The 22,736-nt window shown below is 40.7% G+C and overlaps 1 protein-coding gene across 1 annotated transcript; it reads left to right on the top strand.

Moving 5' to 3' along the window:
- Window positions 1–3,925: 3,925 nt before the first annotated feature.
- Window positions 3,926–15,426, top strand: LOC124135923. The gene is made up of 5 exons (XM_046501616.2): window positions 3,926–4,060; window positions 10,575–10,670; window positions 12,632–12,733; window positions 14,218–14,341; window positions 15,358–15,426. The coding sequence occupies exons 1-5, from the start codon at window positions 4,019–4,021 to the stop codon at window positions 15,375–15,377; spliced, it is 384 nt and encodes a 127-aa protein (XP_046357572.2). The 5' UTR covers window positions 3,926–4,018; the 3' UTR covers window positions 15,378–15,426.
- The last annotated feature ends 7,310 nt before the right edge of the window (window positions 15,427–22,736 follow it).

Genomic DNA, 22,736 nt, shown 5'->3' with positions numbered 1-22,736 from the left:
AGACACATAAGAGGATTAGTTGAATGGATGGAATAAGCGATGACCATTCGAAATGACATCATGAGAACGGTCCATTTAGAAAATGATTTACCATCTCACGTTGACGTTCGAGTCATATTGTTCTGGTATATGTAGAGAAAGACGCGCGGACACTATGTGTCTCATGTAGAGAAAGACGCACGGACACTATGTCTCTCATGTAGAGAGAGACGCGCGGACACTATGTGTCTCATGTAGAGAAAGACGCTCGGACACTATGTGTCTCATGTAGAGAAAGACGCACGGACACTATGTGTCTCGTGTAGAGAAAGACGCACGGACACTATGTGTCTCAAGTAGAGGAAGACGCGCAGAGACACTATGTGTCTCATGTAGAGAAAGACGCGCGGACACTATGTGACCATGTAGAGAAAGACGCGAGAGAAAGACGCGCGGACACTATGTGTCTCATGTAGAGAAAGACGCGCGGACACTGTGTGTCTCATGTAGAGAAAGACGCGCGGACACTATGTGTCTCATGTAGAGAAAGACGCGCGGACACTGTGTGTCTCATGTAGAGAAAGACGCGCGGACACTATGTGTCTCATGTAGAGAAAGACGCGCGGACACTATGTATCTCATGTAGAGAAAGACGCGCGGACACTACGTGTCTCATGTTGAGAAAGACGCGCGGACACTACGTGTCTCATGTAGAGAAAGACGCGCGGACACTATGTGTCTCATGTAGAGAAAGACGCGCGGACACTATGTATCTCATGTAGAGAAAGACGCTCGGACACTATGTGTCTCATGTAGAGAAAGACGCGCGGACACTATGTGTCTCATGTAGAGAAAGACGCTCGGACACTATGTGTCTCATGTAGAGAAAGACGCGCGGACACTATGTGTCTAATGTAGAGAAAGACGCGCGGACACCATGTGTCTCATGTAGAGAAAGACGCGCGGACACTACGTGTCTCATGTAGAGAAAGACGCGCGGACACTATGTGTCTCATGGTACATGTACTTCGGAGACAATGTTCCCATGAATACATTCAAAAAGGAAAGGAATAGGTAAACTGGTGATTGTCACGATAAAACATGTTACAATATACGAGAAGAATGTTTAAGTGGTTGTTATGTTCTATTATACACATAGCATTAATGTGACTTAGGGGTCAGTGGGATAGCGGTGTAAGCGATCACCCGTTAGTTGGTTTCTATTCCCAACATTGTTGGTACCCTCCGACATTATGTTGTTGCAATGATCGTAAAGCGGATTAAAATAACACTTACCCACTCACTCACTTCATGGTTAGAGTCAGTGAGTAAATATGGTTTTACACGGCTTTTAGCAATATTCCAGCAATATTCCAGCAATATCACGGCGGGGGACACCAGGAATGGGCTTCACACATTGTACCCATGTCGGGAATCTTCGGTGTGACGAACAAACGCTTTAACCACTAGGCTACCCGACCGCCCCTCATGGTTAGAAAAATGACACATGTACGTTCGGGATACAAAAATGATAAATGATAGACAAATTGATACATTTATACTGTGGATAATTAATTGTACAGTTAGTCAGGAATGGTAAACTACGTGTGATGATGTGTCTATGAAGTTAAAGTTAAAGGTGCACGACATCGATCTTATCGATAAACACATTCATGCGACAAAACCCTGTAATCCTAAGAAAACCCAGAGTCCTTCATCATAACCATGCCTGTATGAAACACTATAAAAAAATAATGATCGAAGGTGTGTGTGAAAGGTGAACGTGTCCTACCCCCACAGACAGCTCCTGTCACACACACACGCCATGAGAATCAAGTGTTCATTTGCACAAAGACGGGAACATGTGCTAAAAGTAAAAAATAGGGAAATGTCTCCGATATCATCTGATGCGTCAAGTTTGGAATTGCCCGTCACATGCTACCAAAAAATGATTTTGACTTTTTGGAGTAAATAGTCGAGTCTGGACCAGACAATCCAGTGTTTGATCCACGCAATTGGGATACGATGACATGCATCAACCAAATCAGCGAGCCTGACCACCCGATCCCGTTTGTCGCCTCTTACGACCAGCATAGTTGCCTTTTACGGAAAGCATGGATAGCTGAAGACATCAACATCAACAACACGAGTGTGAAGTAGGCGGTCAATGTCGATGGCTCGATCAGCAGCTGCACGCACGCACGCACGCACACACATACACACACACACACACACACGCACACACACACGCACACACACACGCATGCACGCCCCTACAAAAGCGCAATAATCTTGAACGCGACGTTAACCTCATTTCATCATTTCTATGCAACACGGCACAATGTGCCATAAAAGGAATATCGTATCATGGGTTAATGTATCGATACAAAATGATAAAGGTCCATGAGAAGTACATAGAAAATGGTGTACCCATTTTTTTAAAACTTCTGTCCCTGTTAGATTTCTTTAACCACTACTAATTGACTCAGATTTGCTAAATGTGTTTGATCAAAATATTATAAAATTATAACATGACACGACATTTTATCGTATCGACAAAGTGTACCGTTACAGAGCGAAGCCGTGTATGAACGGTTACATGTGTTAAAAGGGGACTGGGCTTAAACAGTTTCGAACGCCTCCGTGGTCTAGTGGTAGAGCGTCCGCCCGGAGAGCGGAAGGTCCGGGGTTCGATCCCCGGCCGCGTCATACCAAAAGACGTTAAAAGATGGTACTTGTTGTTACCCTGTCTGGCGCTCGGCATTAAGGGGTTAAAGCAAGGACTGGTCGGCTCGGAGTCAGTATACTGTGTCTGAGTGGGGTATTCATGTCAAACTGCGGCATGGTATCTCAGTGGGCTAGCACTATAAATCGGCATCAGTCCGGTCAGTACAAAGTAGCCACACATACACATGCATGCACGTTGCTATATAAGTGTAATAATCTTGGACGCGACGTTAAACCCAATTTCACCTCACCTCACCTTAAACAGTTTCGCAGTTCTAACACTATTATCTGTGTGAATATACTAGATAATGATTACAGAATTACACAGACACAATGTAACCATCGACAACGTTTACATTTAGATTTCAGAGTTGCATCCCTTATGATCGCCAGGAACCTAGGATCGTGGCTTCGAATCCCACGTTTGATTATGTCAGCACCAGACCCATGCTACATGTAGTGGGTTCACCAAAGTGGTAAACGTCAAAGATACATTAAAATGTCCCCCCACATCAAGCTGACACGCCGTGATATAACTGAAAAGCTATTCAACTCCATTAGCCTCCATTTATCCACCTACTCATACACACAGCCACGTTTTACAAGAATATTTGTTCTGGTCCTATGCACAGCGCACAGGTCACAAGGTCGGTCGCGGAGAGTCCTCAGATGAGTGACCTCGTTTCGGCAGCTTGGCTCCTGAGAGTTTCTAGGCTGCCCCACACTGAAGCACATGTTACACATGTGGTGTCTCCTTGGGCAAGTGACTTTGTTCGCAATGTGCCTCTATCCACCCAGCGGTGAATGGGTAATGTGGCTGTTAACCTTCTTGCGCCTATCGGGTAGCTTGGGTTGTATACACTGGGAGCTGAGAATGATAGCTGAGTGCACACTGATCCAGTGATCGGGGTCATAATAGCGCTTTGAGCATGCCTCTGTGTGGTGTGGAAATATGCGCAATCTAAATGGCCTATGATTATGATTATGATTATTATAAATACTCGGTAATAAGCAAATGTAACTGTATGTTCATAACGCTCTGAAATCCACTCCTTGGAATACCAAAGCGCCTACAATATGTGAAAAAAAGATAGGGACGAAAGAGAACAATGACGATCATATATAGTCCTACTGACAAGATAGCAATTCACAAAGAGACTTACATATGCTCGGCTTCCCACGACCATGTCATCATACACCACATACCAGCTGACTCCTAGAAATACTTGAAAGCAGCAGCTGGTGTCCTGGGTCGATGTCTACATAAGATAACATATTACGCTGCCACTTTTTAGTTGAGAATTACTCTAACATGAAGTCTGTAATATCATTTTTTATCCTTTGCATAGCCTCGGTAAGTAAATGTTGTCTTGGTGTTTTCAGACAGTATTATCGTTTTTGTACGAATCTTTATAAATGTATTTGACAATTGAACACAGACGTGTATTTAAACTTGTGCAGCCTTTCATTGGAATGACCAGAGTCTGTTCTCCTTATGGGGCGGTGGGGTAGCCCAGTGGTTAAAGCTTTCAATCGTCACGCCGAGAGCCCGTGTTCCATGCCCACATGGGTACAATCTGTGTCCCCCGGAGTGATATTGCTGGAATATTGCTAAAAGCGGCGTAAATCCCACTCACTCACTCACTCACTCGACATGTATGGTATACACAGTGTTGCTTGATATTCAAGCTTCAAGTTCCTGTTCGCGAACACCGAGTGTCATCACTGATCCATTCATATAATTTTGCCTTTTACGCCTCATGGATAATCGAGACTGGTTATTCTCTGGCGTTGACGTTTAAATTTAATCTGTACGCAATTGAACAGAAAATATGCCTTTTCATATGCTCGTTTAAACATCTTTTTTCTTAGAGTTGAAAAGAATGCGTTAACATGAATCGGTATAGAAATTAAAACTATTGCATAAATATTTTTTTTGCAAAATCAGCAAAAAATGAAACGTGATTATGTTACTATACATGGGCAGAAAGCAGCACTCAAATATAATTTAATATAATAATTACTGTATTGCTTCAATGAAGGTAAAACGTCCGTCTCTGATTCAACGCGTGATGACAGGGGACACAAAGACTGTGCTTCGCATATTGTAGACATGTGACAAATGAAGCAGGGGTGACTACATAACTACAAAACTGCCATACATGTATCTACTGATAAGTAGAACTTTGAGGTAGGCAACGTGAAACGCAGCACTTTCAGGGCATCAGTTAAACCAAATAGCTTTAAAAAGGAATGTCATTGGGACAAGAAAGTCTGGTTTCTCTACTTTTCTGTGCACACAATGTAGACGTTTGTGACAATCTGCTCACCTATATCGCTTTCTGTGATTAAACATACAAAACTGGCTTCCTCGGGAGGAAGAACTTCGGTGAGATCAAGCAATATCTCCAAGGGGACATCGCCAGAATGAAATGTTCTGCAGACCATTGTCACGTCATTGTATTGCGATGTCATGTAACCAATAATGTCACAATAGTCTACAAGACATTTATCATCCAAAACTGCCTTCAGTTCAGATTCTTTATTTCACCACAGGCCACCGACGGTGTCACAAGAACATATATACTGTACATAGATAAATATAATATGTACATCAGGATGGCTGTGTGCATATAGATTGAGTATTCAAGGTTGGGAGATACAAATAATACACATATTGGTAGACTTTTTTTATAAAAACACATTTTACCACATTACAAAATCTGCTAGGTATAAGTAAAAGTAATATATAATGGAATTTATTTGCTATTGACGGAGAGTTACAGAGTGTACATGGACGTTGTTCTCTGGGTACATTATTCCAGCGGCCAGTCTCGACTGGTAAATTGTGGTTATTGATACGAAATGTTAAGAGAGGATAATAAACAGATTAAGGTAGATGGAGTTTTCAAATAATGACATTCCTTTAAGATATTTATAATAGAAACCTTTTGAACGCGACACTATTGAACTTCTCCAGGACTGTAAACAATGATCGGTCTGTATTCTTTCCACAGACGAGACACTTGGTGTTGTAATTTCATAGCATATTATACACTTGGGTCAGACCACACGAGTTTATTAAACATTCTAAATCATATAACCAAGGGTGAGTAGCATTACTTTTACTGGATTGATACATTAGAGAACATTCATTTTAAGGGGATTGTATACTAGTATTACTAATTCTATCCCAAATCCTATAATTCTCTTAGTTACTATGATATAAAGGGGGGTACTGCCTCATTCGCCATAGACTATTAAGGGAGGTGTAGATGATTTTTCCATAGTCAAACTTCCAAATACCCACACGTCGGTACCACACAGTAAGATTAGTAACACAATTACGTCAAATGCTTTAATTTAATTTACAGTCGAGTGGGAGATTGATATTTCGAGATTCCTTCAGGAGACAGTACATGTATTCTTTGACGACAAATTCTATGCCTAAATATTCATTAAAGACTACCGTTTCTAATTCATTTTTGTCGAAAATGAAGGGGGCGGGTTTTCTCTTTTTAGTACCACTGCAGAAAACAACAACTTTAGTTTTAGATACATGTTTGTTAACTGTTAATTTCCATTTTCGACAGTATAAAGAGAGTGAGTTTGAAGAAGCTTGAAGAGATAAAAAAATCGGTACCAAACAGAACGAGAGATATCTATTGGGTGAAATTGCATCACAATGCTTTGCAGTTCATAGTGACGTCATCGATGATATATTTGAAATTAAGGGACACCTGGGTGAGATCCTCCAAGATCACCTAAACTAAACCATTGTTAAAAGAAACAGCTAACGATTGAAGACCGTTGGTATCAAGGTTTTATTTTGTTTATAATCTTTGGGTTCATTCCTTTGAGAAATAAAGTTCCAAAGCACATAAGAATATATTTCATGTTTCTCTTTGGTATGATCTGAGAAAATATTTAATGCGGCGTCCCAGAGTTATACTACTAAAAGGTAGTAGTAGTAGTGGTAGTGGTAGTGGTAGTGGTAGTGGTAGTGGTAGTAGAAGTGGTAGAAGTAAAATCGGTGGAACCATTGAAATGTTTTTGACTCAGGTAGCACCCACTTTTACCACTTATATGACGCCACTACAGTGTACTGAAATCTTGATAAAAGATAAGACGAGCAGGAATGAAAAACGGCTGAAAGGAAATAAAAAGACTAGTATTCATTCTCATTGTCTTAATATAATGCGTCTATATCCCTTCTCTCAGACTTGCGGATCCTCTATTAACCAGAGTATTGTATTCCCATTCTATTATGATATATACCATAGAACCCCATAATCTCGTTTTGACCTTGATTCGAATGGCGCGGCGTTAAACAGTCTAATCAAATTAATCCTACGAGCGTGAGAAATTATATGGTACGTCAGAGACAGGAGGGATGGGGGTGGTGACGTCACCTCCGAAACAATGCCATGGTAACGAATGTGTCCACTTTATTTATGACAAAGGAATGGACATAGAATATACAAGACAATCGAAGATGAGGATAGAGGAGTGTTGGTGTACTTGCTAAAGCAAAACGGGTTTGAAGCCCTTTGTTTCTCCCGCTGGTACCGGGACTGTACGTTTTTAATTCGCGTCGTTATTTAGCCCTTGGGCTTACAAACGGACAAAATCGAACGCTTTTAAGCCCATGGGCATAAATTAAATTGAAAAATTGCTTGACTTCCCTTACTGGGTGTTGTAGTACGCTTCTATGTGACCAATTTGCACCAATAGTACACTTCAAACGCTGTTAGAGGTTTCCACATTCACAAGACACACCAGACCCCTAACTTAGGATATATTCTGGATATTCAGTGTGACATTTAAAACGCATATGGCAGACACAGACACCCGCGACATTAGTTTGTTGTTACTTTTTTGACAGCTGTCATTTCAATTTTAAACTCGTTCTTGTTTCATAATTATCAAGTCGAAAGTGAAAACCATGTCTTACGTTAAAGTGTTGCTCTATCGTTCCATTTGTGAGAGTAAGTACATTAAACAACTTGGGACATTCATTCTTCCTATCATGTTTTTGTCCTTCTTCGTTTTTAAGCCCTGGGAGGGCTTAAATTTGAATAAAATGTTACTGAATTAAAAAGGCAAACTCCGTTATTAATCCCAGGTCTTAAACACGTACAGTCCCGATATATTGAATATTGCTTAGCAAAAAACCAAAAGTAACCTGACTGATATATGTCCATATGTTCCAGATTGGTGCGGAGCTGTCTCTACGACAGACTGATATATGTCCATATGTTTCAGATTGGTGCGGAGCTGTCTCTACGATAGACTGATATATGTCCATATGTTCCAGATTGGTGCGGAGCTGTCTCTACGATAGACTGATATATGTCCATATGTTCCAGATGGGCGCGGAGCTGTCTCTTCGACAGACTGATATATGTCCATATGTTTCAGATTGGTGCCGAGTTGTCTCTACGATAGACTGATATATGTCCATATGTTCCAGACTGGTGCGGAGCTGTCTCTACGACAGACTGATATATGTCCGTATGTTCCAGATTGGTGCGGAGCTGACTCTACGACAGACTGATATATGTCCATATGTTTCAGATTGGCGCAGATGTCTCTACGACAGACTGATATATGTCCATATGTTCCAGATTGGTGCCGAGTTGTCTCTACGATAGACTGATATATGTCCATATGTTCCAGATTGGTGCGGAGCTGTCTCTACGACAGACTGATATATGTCCATATGTTTCAGATTGGTGCGGGGGCTGTCTCTACGACAGACTGATATATGTCCATATGTTCCAGATAGGTGCGGAGCTGTCTCTACGACAGACTGATATATGTCCATATGTTCCAGATTGGTGCGGAGCTGTCTCTACGACAGACTGATATATGTCCGTATGTTTCAGATTGGTGCGGAGCTGTCTCTACGACAGACTGATATATGTCCATATGTTCCAGATTGGTGCGGAGCTGTCTCTACGACAGACTGATATATGTCCATATGTTCCAGATTGGTGCGGAGCTGTCTCTACGACAGACTGATATATGTCCATATGTTCCAGATTGGTGCGGAGCTGTCTCTACGACAGACTGATATATGTCCAATGTTTCAGATTGGTGCGGGGGCTGTCTCTACGACAGACTGATATATGTCCATATGTTCCAGATTGGTGCGGAGCTGTCTCTACGACAGACTGATATATGTCCATATGTTCCAGATTGGTGCGGAGCTGTCTCTACGACAGACTGATATATGTCCATATGTTCCAGATTGGTGCGGAGCTGTCTCTACGACAGACTGATATATGTCCATATGTTTCAGATTGGTGCGGGGGCTGTCTCTACAACAGACTGATATATGTCCATATGTTCCAGATTGGTGCGGAGCTGTCTCTACGACAGACTGATATATGTCCATATGTTCCAGATTGGTGCGGAGCTGTCTCTACGACAGACTGATATATGTCCGTATGTTCCAGATTGGTGCGGAGCTGTCTCTACGACAGACTGATATATGTCCATATGTTCCAGATTGGTGCGGAGCTGTCTCTACGACAGACTGATATATGTCCATATGTTCCAGATTGGTGCCGAGTTGTCTCTACGATAGACTGATATATGTCCATATGTTCCAGATTGGTGCGGAGCTGTCTCTACGACAGACTGATATATGTCCATATGTTTCAGATTGGTGCGGGGGCTGTCTCTACGACAGACTGATATATGTCCATATGTTCCAGATAGGTGCGGAGCTGTCTCTACGACAGACTGATATATGTCCATATGTTCCAGATTGGTGCGGAGCTGTCTCTACGACAGACTGATATATGTCCGTATGTTTCAGATTGGTGCGGAGCTGTCTCTACGACAGACTGATATATGTCCATATGTTCCAGATTGGTGCGGAGCTGTCTCTACGACAGACTGATATATGTCCATATGTTCCAGATTGGTGCGGAGCTGTCTCTACGACAGACTGATATATGTCCATATGTTCCAGATTGGTGCGGAGCTGTCTCTACGACAGACTGATATATGTCCAATGTTTCAGATTGGTGCGGGGGCTGTCTCTACGACAGACTGATATATGTCCATATGTTCCAGATTGGTGCGGAGCTGTCTCTACGACAGACTGATATATGTCCATATGTTCCAGATTGGTGCGGAGCTGTCTCTACGACAGACTGATATATGTCCATATGTTCCAGATTGGTGCGGAGCTGTCTCTACGACAGACTGATATATGTCCATATGTTTCAGATTGGTGCGGGGGCTGTCTCTACAACAGACTGATATATGTCCATATGTTCCAGATTGGTGCGGAGCTGTCTCTACGACAGACTGATATATGTCCATATGTTCCAGATTGGTGCGGAGCTGTCTCTACGACAGACTGATATATGTCCGTATGTTCCAGATTGGTGCGGAGCTGTCTCTACGACAGACTGATATATGTCCATATGTTCCAGATTGGTGCGGAGCTGTCTCTACGACAGACTGATATATGTCCATATGTTCCAGATTGGTGCGGAGCTGTCTCTACGACAGACTGATATATGTCCATATGTTTCAGATTGGTGCGGGGGCTGTCTCTACGACAGACTGATATATGTCCATATGTTCCAGATTGGTGCGGAGCTGTCTCTACGACAGACTGATATATGTCCATATGTTCCAGATTGGTGCGGAGCTGTCTCTACGACAGACTGATATATGTCCATATGTTCCAGATTGGTGCCGAGTTGTCTCTACGATAGACTGATATATGTCCATATGTTCCAGATAGGTGCGGATCTGTCTCTACGACAGACTGATATATGTCTATATGTTCCAGATTGGCGCGGAGCTGTCTCTACGACAGACTGATATATGTCCATATGTTCCAGATTGGTGCGGAGCTGTCTCTACGACAGACTGATCCCGGTGGACAAGTGCACGTGCCGGACACAAGCAACCCCGTCTTCAGTCTGGACCAGAGAAACGTCGGTATTCTATTGTTCTACTTTCAGTATTCCAGTAATATAATTTTGCCTCTTACGCCCTATGGAATCTGTTTCAGCTGAAATTAGAGACTGATTATGCTTAGGAGTTGTGAATTAGGTTTCATAATGGATAAGAACAATTAAGGTGTTCAAAAGTTTCAAATGTGATCATCGTGCAGTCAATTCGGATGTGTCATAATGGATCAGATGGTGTTTTATAGTTTCAAATGTGATCATCGTGTAGCCGAGTTTCATCTTGGATGTTTTGCACAAGGATTACAGCGTAAGGAAACGTGTAAGGATGCTTCTGTTGTACTACTATCGGTTCTATATTTGTACATTAATCCCACCCTGTGTAAACATCAGCCTATATATAACCACATACACGTACCCGTTCAGGTTTCAACTGGTGAGACAAATCACATGAAACTTTGTTAAACACAGTAAAGAAGTTCATATAAGTACCGCGACTTCATATAAGACCACAGTGTTGATGAAGGAGGTGTTGTGTTACTTACCAGTGCAAGAATCCGCTTGTCCTGGGTTCGAATCCAAGATCACCCGGTTATGATCCTCGGTTTGTCAGCTTCGACCCGCATCATTATGGGCTTTCCTCCCACATGAAACTAACACGATATAACTGATACGCTGTTCTGAGCGGCGTAACGTTCAACTGACCCACCCAACATCATCACCTTATCTGTGAATCCGTGAAGATCCGGGGTACAATAGGTCCTCAGCAACCCATGCTTGCCGTAAAAGGCGACTATGTTTGTCGTAAGAGGCGACTAACGGGATTGGGTGGTCAGACTCGCTGACTTGGTTGATGCAGGTCATCGACCACAATTGCGTGGATCGATACTCGTGATATCAATCACTGGATTGTCTGGTCCAGATTCGAGTATTTACAGACCGTCGTCATACAAAAAAACAACAACCAACCAACCTTATCTATGTATGTATCTCATCAGTATGTGTCAACGGCATATATCATTTGTATGTATTTAAACTGTATGTGTCAACTGTATGTGTCAGCGGTATGTCAACTGTATGCCTTATCTTCCTGTCACGGCCGTGTGCTGTATGTGTCAAATGTATGCTATATATTCCTGTCACGGTCGTGTGTTGAATGTGTCAACTGTATGCTATATATTCCTGTCACGGTAGTGTTCTGTATGTGTCAACTGTATACTATATATTCCTGTCACGGTCGTGTGCTGTGTGTGTCAACTGTATGCCATATATTCCAATCACGGTCGTGTGTTGGATGTGTCAACTGTATGCTATATATTCCTGTCACGGTCGTGTGTTGAATGTGCCAGCTGTATGCTATATATTTCTGTCACGGTGGTGTGTTGAATGTGTCAGCTGTATGCTATATATTCATGTCACGGTCGTTTGTTGAATGTGCCAGCTGTATGCTATATATTCATGTCACGGTCGTTTGTTGTATGTGTCAACTGTATGCCATATATTCCTGTCACGGTCGTGTGTTGAATGTGCCAACTGTATGCTATATATTCCTGTCACGGTCGTGTGCTGTATGTTTCAACTGTATACTTCATATTCCCGTCAGAGTCGTGTGCTGTTTGTGTCAACTGTATGCTATATATTCCTGTCACGGTGGTGTGTTGAATGTGTCAACTGTATGCTATATATTCATGTCACGGTCGTGTGTTGAATGTGCCAGCTGTATGCTATATATTCATGTCACGGTCGTTTGTTGTATGTGTCAACTGTATGCCATATATTCCTGTCACGGTCGTGGGTTGAATGTGCCAACCTAATGCTATATATTCCTGTCACGGTCGTGTGCTGTATGTTTCAACTGTATACTATATATTCCCGTCACGGTCGTGTGCTGTTTATGTCAACTGTATGCTATATATTCATGTCACGGTCGTTTGTTGAATGTGTCAACTGTATGCTATATATTCCTGTTCCTGTGTCATGTATTGCAGGATGTGGTGGCCATCGTCACCAAGTCCGGGTGTTACCTGTACCATCTGACGGACGAGGAAGTGCTCAGTGCGGCCAACCCAGGCGGTGTGGATGACATGGATGTAGGTTAAACACCTGGTGTTTTCAGTGATCCATCCATATGATCTTCTCCGCTGTTGTGCCTTTTAAGCCCAGTGAAACGTTTCGGCAAATAATCGAGACTGGTTATTCTCTGGCATTGGCGGTTTATCTTCACGACCCAGACGGGATATGCCAGTCCCTTGCATTCTCTTATACACAGAACGACCTACTCATACTTTTGATGTACAGTGAAACACCATTATTACGTATCCTGATAGTTCTGAAACCTTCCTGATTATCCTGTTGGGAACATCTATATCTAGAGGAAATTAACTTTGTAGGTATTATGCGTTATTCCAGGAACTTGTTTATTCGGACGTGGAGTCATTCCACAGATACCATCCGTACCTTTTCAGCTTGTTGACGGGGTTTTACCTCTTTGGTCATGTCGACAAAGCCGGCGACCGTGGTTCGAATCCCAGTTATGGTCGCTAAACAATCATGGATGATGAAACTTCTAATAAAAAAGTAACCATAACCTGAAACAAATCATATGTATATACAGACGTATGTTAGATACATGTATGTTTCCAAACGGCCGACGTCATTTCCTCACACAACACAATTTGACCAACACAATTACTTTGCAATCATGTCATTTCATATCCTGCAATGTCCAGAGATAAATTTCCATTTCTGTACATCAACTCGATGGTACGAGCGTTAACAGATCTCATTTACATCCAGGTCTATTACCTAATACCGACACAAAACATGTTCAAATTTCAGTGGAACCTGTTATCTCGAACCTAGCGGGACCGTGTTGTAACTTCGAGATATCCGGACATTCGAGATAACGAGACATGAAAATTATATTGTTAGGGGTCGGGAACGGAAAGTAAGTTCGAGATATCGGTACGTTCGAGATAACAGGGTTCGAAAAACGAGGTTCGACTGTATCTTATCCGAAAATATTACATGTTGTTTTGGTTGGAAGAGGTCAAGTATTTTGGCACTGAAATAAACTGTTATTCTCAACAACACGTACTGATTAGTGAACTGAAATATACTGTTATTCTCAACAGCACGTACTGATTAGTGAACTGAAATGTACTGTTATTCTCAACAGCACGTACTGATTAGTGAATTGAAATATACTGTTATTCTCAACAGCACGTACTGATTAGTGAACTGAAATATACTGTTATTCTCAACAGCACGTACTGATTAGTGAACTGAAATATACTGTTATTCTCAACAGCACGTACTGATTAGTGAACTGAAATGTACTGTTATTCTCAACAGCACGTACTGATTAGTGAACTGAAATATACTGTTATTCTCAACAGCACGTACTGATTAGTGAACTGAAATATACTGTTATTCTCAACAGCACGTACTGATTAGTGAACTGAAATATACTGTTATTCTCAACAGCACGTACTGATTAGTGAACTGAAATATACTGTTATTCTCAACAGCACGTACTGATTAGTGAACTGAAATATACTGTTATTCTCATCAGCACGTACTGATTAGTGAACTGAAATCGGCGAAACACTTTCTTGTGGTGGCCAATAATGAGTACCATCATCTCAGCCATGACATCAGGGCCGCTTGTCAACAAGGCACCACCTACGACATTAACGGTAAGAACATATTTTGAGTGAGTGAGTATGGTTTAACGCCGCTTTTTGCAATATTCCAGCAATATCACGGCGGGGGACACCAGAAATGGGCTTCACACATTGTACCCATGTCGGGAATCGAAACCGGGTCTTCGGCGTGACGAGCGAACGCTTTAACCACTAGGCTACCCGACCGCCCTAAGAACATATATACGAGTGGGTAGCGTGTATGTTTTGAGCGCCCAAATTAAATCAGGTATTGGCCGTTTACCATGGTAGTTAGATGTACAAGTAGGGTTTGGTGCTGAGAAACCAAGGATCGTAATCGGACCGAAGGTGGGATAATATGGTCAGCCCACTTACCTTATGGGTGCCTCATTCTGAGAGTGTGGGTTCGAATCCCGCACGGGACTCAACCACCCAAAAGTACTAGAATTTGTACCTGACTGAGAAAGTATTTTCCCAAATAGAACATTTGTTATTTTTGACCACTTTCTAATTGGCATTGTGTATTCACACCTGCCTGATGTTTTCAAAAATATTGCCAAAACTTTGATTGATGATATTTGATGATATGCATGTTCTTTTGGTGGGGCTGGTCACGCCGCCGATCCGGGTTCGATTCCCAACATGGGTACAATGTGTGAAGCCCATTTCTGGTGTCCACCGCCGTGATATTGCTGGAATATTGCTAAAATCGGCGAGACACCATATTCACTCACTCATTCTTTTGGTGGGAAGGTGATCTTGGAACTGAGGGTCATCTTGTTATTGCTTGGGTTCATCAATTTGCTTGGGCATGTGATAGCAAGATACAAAACATGGACATGCGTCGTTATTTATATGTCTATCACAAACACATTTATCTTGATCATCTGGGACCAGGTTGGATGCGGGCATATGCTTGACATTATAAATAAGTAATTATTTGCGTGTGTGTGTGTGAATAAAGTACAAGTTTACATCAGATATCATTTGCCGTGGAATATATAGCGATATATACGTAATAGTGTACTGTGATCCATATTCTGTTTCAGATGTGAAGATCGGGTCATAACCATGAACATGGGACATTTGTACATGCGTTAATAAACACAACAAATTCATTTCGCACTTCGTCACATCAGGAACTGGCCAATAGAGATCAGAGGACTTAACTTCATCGAACATTCACCTTGGATTGGGTCATTTGCAGGCATAGCTGGTTTGATTGAAATTATTCAAACACCACTCTGTATCTGTAAACTCTCATTTAAGTATGCTTGTTTGTTGTTTAACGCACCACTCAGCAATATTGCAGCGATATGACGGCGGTCTGTAGATGATCGAGTCTAGGATAGACGATACAGTGATCGATATTATGAGAATCGATCCACGCCGTCGGGGTACGATGAAATGCAATAAGCCAAGTTCCCGAGCCTGACCACCCGTTCCATTTAGTCGCCTCTTACGACCAGCATAGTCTAGCCCGGAATATCCTTTTGGTGATCAGCAATGTGAAACCCGTCATTTCTACCTCACGACATTATTCTTGTTAATAGTATAGTTCGGATAGATCGTAGAGCTTGTTAAGGGTTTCTTCAGACAGATCTGAATAAACGCAAGAAGCGAAAGGTCTAAAACATGTACAATGGAACCTGGTCAAGTAAAAATCCTCGGGACATTTAGGGACTAACCAACAAGCTACGAGGAATTGCGTGAATGACTAATGTTAATCCCGAGCCCCTGGCTAGGGTCTTACATCATTCATTCACGAGGGACAAATAATCCGCATTTCCGAGTTTCGAGTAGGTTATTCTATATTTTACCCATTGACATTTTATGAGAGAAAAAAACGTACAAAATGTCAACCCTCCAGAGAAACTTCACTGAAGGCAGTCTATTGTTCAGATGACGTTATGTGATCAGTTGATCAAAATGTGACGTCATGAACGTCTGATCGTATTTTGCTCAACAAGGAAGCGCTGTGACAGTTGGCCAATCAGCTTTGAGAACCGCTAACATGAACATGTGCAAATATCGGAAAGTTATTACACACGATCATTCCAAACTTATGGGTAACTTTTAATGTCAGTGTAGTCCGCCAGTTGAGCTTGAATGCCACGTCAAATGAAGCTATGATATCTATATCATAAAAAGCATTGAACGGCAAATTGTCTGGACTATCAATGTGAGTTGGAAACTGATACAATCATAGCTGGGACTTTCACAATGTATCGTGTTGATTTTATTCATCATTTGTAGTGATTTACATTGGTCTGTATATTTGTCCCGGGGACAGTAATACATTGGGGGGCATTAGAATTGGGACCATGGAAGGTCTGAAAATGGATTGTATTTCTCATGACAAAAGAAATATCATAGAGCTTTCGTAGTTTCAGTTTGATGTTTCAATCATTCCAACATGCATTACTCCGTTGTGTCTAATGGCATACATTTATGTATGTAGTTCCAGACAAAGGTGTGAATCTTGATATATTGTGATAAAAGCGACAAAACACTTTCCATAATGATAACAAATATGCAGTAAAAGCAGCTTCCATTATACGATTCCGATTATATCATAACCATGTGTTTATGAATCATTATCAAATAGTGATCATACCAGTTGTTCGGGAAAGGTGAGCGTATTCTACCCCATCGTAGGCACCCGTCCCATAAACATGTACAGGCAATGCAAGTGTTCACCTGAACAAACACGAGAGCAAATGGTACAAGTGTTTACCTAAACAAACACGGGAACATAGTGTATGATTCAGGTGTTCTGCTGAACAAACATGGGAACATATGGTGAAGTGTTCTGCTGAACAAACATGGGAACATATAGATCAAGTTTTCACCTGAATAAACATGGGAACATATAGATCAAGTTTTCACCTGAACAAACACGGGAACATAATTATAGATCAAGTTTTCACCTGAATAAACATGGGAACATATAGATCAAGTTTTCACCTGAACAAACATGGGAACATATAGATCAAGATTTCAACTGAACAAACACGGGAACATATAGATCAAGTTTTCACCTGAACAAACATGGGAACATATAGATCAAGTTTTCACCTGAACAAACACGGGAACATAATTATAGATCAAGTTTTCACCTGAATAAACACGGGAACATATAGATCAAGATTTCACCTGAACAAACAAAAAAACATATAGATAAAGTTTTCACCTGAATAAACATGGGAACATATAGATCAAGTTTTCACCTGAATAAACACGGGAACATATAGATCAAGATTTCACCTGAACAAACAAAAAAACATATAGATAAAGTTTTCACCTGAATAAACATGGGAACATATAGATCAAGTTTTCACTTGAACAAACATGGGAACATAAAGATCAAGTTTTCACCTGAACAAACAAAAAAACATATAGATCAAGTTTTCACCTGAATAAACATGGGAACATATAGATCAAGATTTCACCTGAACAAACATGGGAACATATAGATCAAGTTTTCACCTGAATAAACATGGGAACATATAGATCAAGTTTTCACCTGAACAAACATGGGAACATATAGATCAAGTTTTCACCGGAATAAACACGGGAACATTTAGATCAAGATTTCACCTGAACAAACATAAGAACATATAGAACAAGTTTTCACCTGAACAAACATAGGAACATATACAACAAGTTTTCACCTGAACAAACATAGGAGTATATAGACCAAGTTTTCACCTGAACAAACATAGGAACATATAGAACAAGTTTTCACCTGAACAAACATAGGAGTATATAGACCAAGTTTTCACCTGAACAAACATAGGAACATATAGAACAAGTTTTCACCTGAACAAACATAGGAGTATATAGACCAAGTTTTCACCTGAACAAACATAGGAACATATAGAACACGTTTTCACCTGAACAAACATAGTAAAATATAGAACAAGTTTTCACCTGAACAAAAATAGGAATATATACAACAAGTTTTCACCTGAACAAACATAGGAACATATAGAACAATTTTTCACCTGAACAAACATAGGAACATATAGAACAAGTTTTCACCTGAACAAACATAGGAACATATACAACAAGTTTTCACCTGAACAAACACGGGAACATATACAACAAGATTTCACCTGAACAAACATGGGAACATAAAGATCGAGTTTTCACCCGAACAAACATGGGAACATATAGATCAAGTTTTCACCTGAACAAATACGGGAACATATAGATCAAGATTTCACCTGAACAAACAAAAAAACATATAGATCAAGTTTTCACCTGAACAAACATAGAAACATATAGAACAAGTTTTCACCTGAACAAACATAGGAACATATAGAACAAGTTTTCACCTGAACAAACATAGGAACATATAGAACAAGTTTTCACCTGAACAAACATAGGAACATATAGAACAAGTTTTCACCGGAACAAACATAGGAATATACAGAACAAGTTTTCACCTGAACAAACATAGGAATATATAGAACAAGTTTTCACCTGAACAAACATAGGAACATATAGAATAAGTTTTCACCTGAACAAACATAGGAACATATAGATTAGGTTTTCACCTGAACAAACATAGGAATATATAGAACAAGTTTTCACCTGAACACACACGGGAACATATAGATTAGGTTTTCACCTGAACAAACATAGGAACATATAGAATAAGTTTTCACCTGAACAAACATAGGAACATATAGAACAAGTTTTCACCTGAACAAACATAGGAACATATAGAACAAGTTTTCACCTGAACAAACATAGGAATATATAGAACAAGTTTTCACCTGAACAAACACGGGAACATATAGATTAGGTTTTCACCTGAACAAACACAGGAACATTATCATGGTGATGAAACATTATGAACTATGAAAAAAGATTTACTATACAGTTCTATTCTGTGGCGAAAATGTCAATATATGAACAGAAAAATAAACGTTTCGTCAATTGTTACCCGAGACCGGTGTGCAGTTAGCACCAGTTCACTGGTTTCGTCTTGTGAGTGAGTGAGTTGGGTTTAACGCCGCGTCTAAGGCGCCATGATTCGCTGTGCAGAGTTGCATCCCTTGGGCACGCCAGAAACCTCTGATTGTGGGTTCGAATCCCGGTTCGCCCCGATTATGTTTCTAGGTTTGTCAGCACCATACCCGTGCTCGTGGGTTTCACCGAAGTGGTAAACGTCTGAGACCTACATCACTTCGGGCTTTCTTCCAACATTAAGCTGACACGCCGCGATACAACTAGAATACTGTTAAAAGCGGCGTTAAACCAAACTCACTCACACACTCACAGACTATCGAGACTGGTTATTCTCTCGCGTTGACTTTTTATATTATTCACCAGTGAAATAAATATACAATAAAAATGAAAGAAAATCTCATCAAGTACACCTTGCTGTTTATTTCAACGAATCTCGACATTACGCACGAAGCTGAAACCCGTTGTTTGTCGTGTCAACAATTTGATTCAATCGATCACAAGTAATTAAAATACAAGTACATGTAGGATTAAGCAAAGCGTTTCTATATTGACTAATGAGGCCACTTGCTTGTTCCAACATTTGTGTTCGGATTTGGTTTAGTTAATAATTCACACTTGTTCCCCTGAAATAACCCGGGACAACGTCATACAGTGTGGGGCAAGAACAAATTGCCGCATCAATTGCTCCAGCAAGAACAGCGAGAATCGATAAGTCCTCCACTCAAACCAAGACAGTTTTGTTCCCTTAACAATCCATTCCCCTTGTTACCGAGTCACAGAAGCCCTGTAATGCGATGCACGGCATTTAAAGACCTCCAAAAGTTTGTTCTTGGCATTCTTCAAACTCTTATTGCTAGCGATTTCTGCTACACGCTGTGGGTCGATAGACTGAAATTGTCAAATCGGCTGTTAAACACTACGGTGGTGAAGGGTTTCTTGGGCTGTTCAAGCTTAGGCATTTGGATAATGGTTGTTATGTCAGGGAAGCCAGTTCTCGCCGTGTTTCAACACTGACGCACGTATAGAAGTGAATTAACCCTCTGTTAGCGTACGTGTGTCGTGATAAGGGAATAATTAAAGCCTGTGCAATCCTACAAGGATACGCATTGGCACAGATACTAATTTCCGGGCGATATTTCGGTGTTTTTTAATAGCTTGTGGTAATAGCAGTTCGACCAGTTCGCCTTTTACATCACAATGTGTTTTGTGTTAAAGAAGTGGGAAAGGAAATGAACTATTGAACATGTGATAGGGACATTGAGATATGGAAATATAAAATGTCAAGGCCAGAGAATAGCCAGTCTCGATTATCCGCTGAAATAGATTCCATTGGGTGTAAAAGGCAACATAGCGATACAAATTATATAACATGTCCTGCCCTACCATGATGTCCATCAGCTTCAAAATCAGTTCAAGTAATTAGTTGCGTGTGATTATGTTGTATTGGTGGATGATGATGATAATAATAATAATAATAATAATAACAACAACAACAACAACAACAACAACAACAACAACAACAACAACAATAATAATAATAATAGCTACAAAATCAATCATAAGATATCTTTACTAAAAGCGGAGTCCATTGTACGGTTTACACTAAAGCAAAAGTGTGAGTTTATGAATCGCTATCAAATATTGATAATACGTGAGCATACCCCGCCCCATCGAAGGTATCCGTCACAAACACATGCAATGGCAAGTCAGTTGTTCACCTGAACTAACATGGGAACATATAATATAATTCAAAATTGGGAATTGGATGGGACATTACCTTGGTCACTGTTACGTCAAATGTGTAACCCTAATCAAATGTGCACGCCTTTTTTAACTCCACTTAATCTCAACTCAATCATAATATTATACTTTATTGAAATAGTAACTCTTTTTGATAACGCGAAGTTGCTTCGTCACATGTACCGTTAGACTTACGTAATTTCACACATCCACGAAATCTGATCTGATGTGACCTCCACGCCGACTTTCTATGGAAAGAAAGACACTATGTGGTCCTACACAAGAGCTACCACATCAGAGAAACTGTGAGCAGTCCCTGTACGCCTAGTCACTAACAATTTGGACCGACATTTCACGTTGAAACATATATAATAATACACTTGACTAATGTACTCACCCTGTCTCATCCTATTGGCCCCTCATCAAATTGGAGTGATACATTGTATGAGGAAAATATGATCTGTACCCCAGTGAACATGGCTTCCTTACTTAACAATGGACATATATACGTGCGTAGACACGTTAGTGAGTGAGTTGCGTTTAACGCCGCTTTTAACAATATTCCAGTTATATCACGGCGTGTCAGCTTAATGTGGGAGGAAAGCCCGAAGCGATACAGGTCTTAGACGTTAAACCCACGAGCACGGGTATGGTGCTGACAAACCTAGAAACATAATCGGGGCGAACCGGGATTCGAACCCACAATCATAAGTTTCTGGATGTAAAAGTCAAAACGTGGTGAATATTTCATTTGCATAGTTAGATATATCCAGAATGTTCCTTTCCTTCATTTTAGCCATACGAATACAAAACACTATCCTGCCAGAAGTGAAAAGGATAGAAAAAACCCAGGTCAGCAATGATAAATTCCTTTCATAACAATATATTAAACTTTCAAATTTGGCATTTTCAGTGCGTCATAAAGTGACCACATGATATACAACGTCCATTGTCTCTCCCTTTTGTTTATTGCATGGATTGTGAAAAAATATCTAGAAACTATCGCTTTTCCATGTTTATTCAGGTGAACAATTGACTTTGACATGAGCTAGTGGCAGGTACGCTAAGGCCATATGAACTGACATTATCGCAAACACCTGGTATAATCACTATTAGATAGTGATTCATAAACACATGTCATGCATATGGCTGTCTCGGGCACAATTTTGTCAAAAGTGAGGAAGGCGGTAGGGACTTATTTTAATTTTTGATTGAAACAAAGAACCCGACCCTTTAAAACACTGTCAGTTGTCAAGCATGTTGTCTTGTGGGTAACAGTGTATGATCCATACGATACGGGAAATTGACATATTTTTGGATAATTTAAATAACTTAACTTTAAGTGATTTATGCTCTCAGAACATTTAACATATCCTTTAGAGCGTATGTTATAATCAAAATCGAACAAGACACTGTCGTTTTAGCAGCGGTTTCACATGCTAATGGAAAGGCTTTTTTTGTCGATTTCGTTGTGTATGGCTGTGTATAGCATTTCTGTTATGGCACAGTGTTCACGATGTTAACCCTGACTAGATTCCGACATGGGTGCAATAAATGTTTCGTGTCTCCTGCGGTTGCAATAATTCGGCTTACAACCTCACTCACTCTCTATGCAATTGTCACCTCAAGTAACGCAACATTATTGTCCCTTGTTGCGCCCTGAAGTGAAGTTAACGCTGGAATGTGTCAACAGCCAAAGTCCGTGCAC

This window comes from Haliotis rufescens, unplaced genomic scaffold (assembly GCF_023055435.1).
Source record: "Haliotis rufescens isolate VD_foot unplaced genomic scaffold, xgHalRufe1.0.p SCAF_4, whole genome shotgun sequence".
Taxonomy (NCBI): Eukaryota; Metazoa; Mollusca; class Gastropoda; order Lepetellida; family Haliotidae; genus Haliotis; species Haliotis rufescens.
The sequence above is the reverse complement of the archived record's forward strand: the minus strand, read 5'-3'. Positions and strand labels throughout refer to the sequence as shown.

What these genes read in the sequence shown, in the direction of transcription:
- LOC124135923 (XM_046501616.2), top strand. Translation starts at nt 4,019, where the DNA reads ATGAAGTCTGTAATATCATTTTTTATCCTTTGCATAGCCTCG. An exon ending in TCAGTCTGGACCAGAGAAAC is followed by an intron (nt 10,671 to 12,631) that starts GTCGGTATTCTA and finishes CATGTATTGCAG; the next exon opens with GATGTGGTGGCCATCGTCAC. An exon ending in GCGGTGTGGATGACATGGAT is followed by an intron (nt 12,734 to 14,217) that starts GTAGGTTAAACA and finishes TATTCTCATCAG; the next exon opens with CACGTACTGATTAGTGAACT.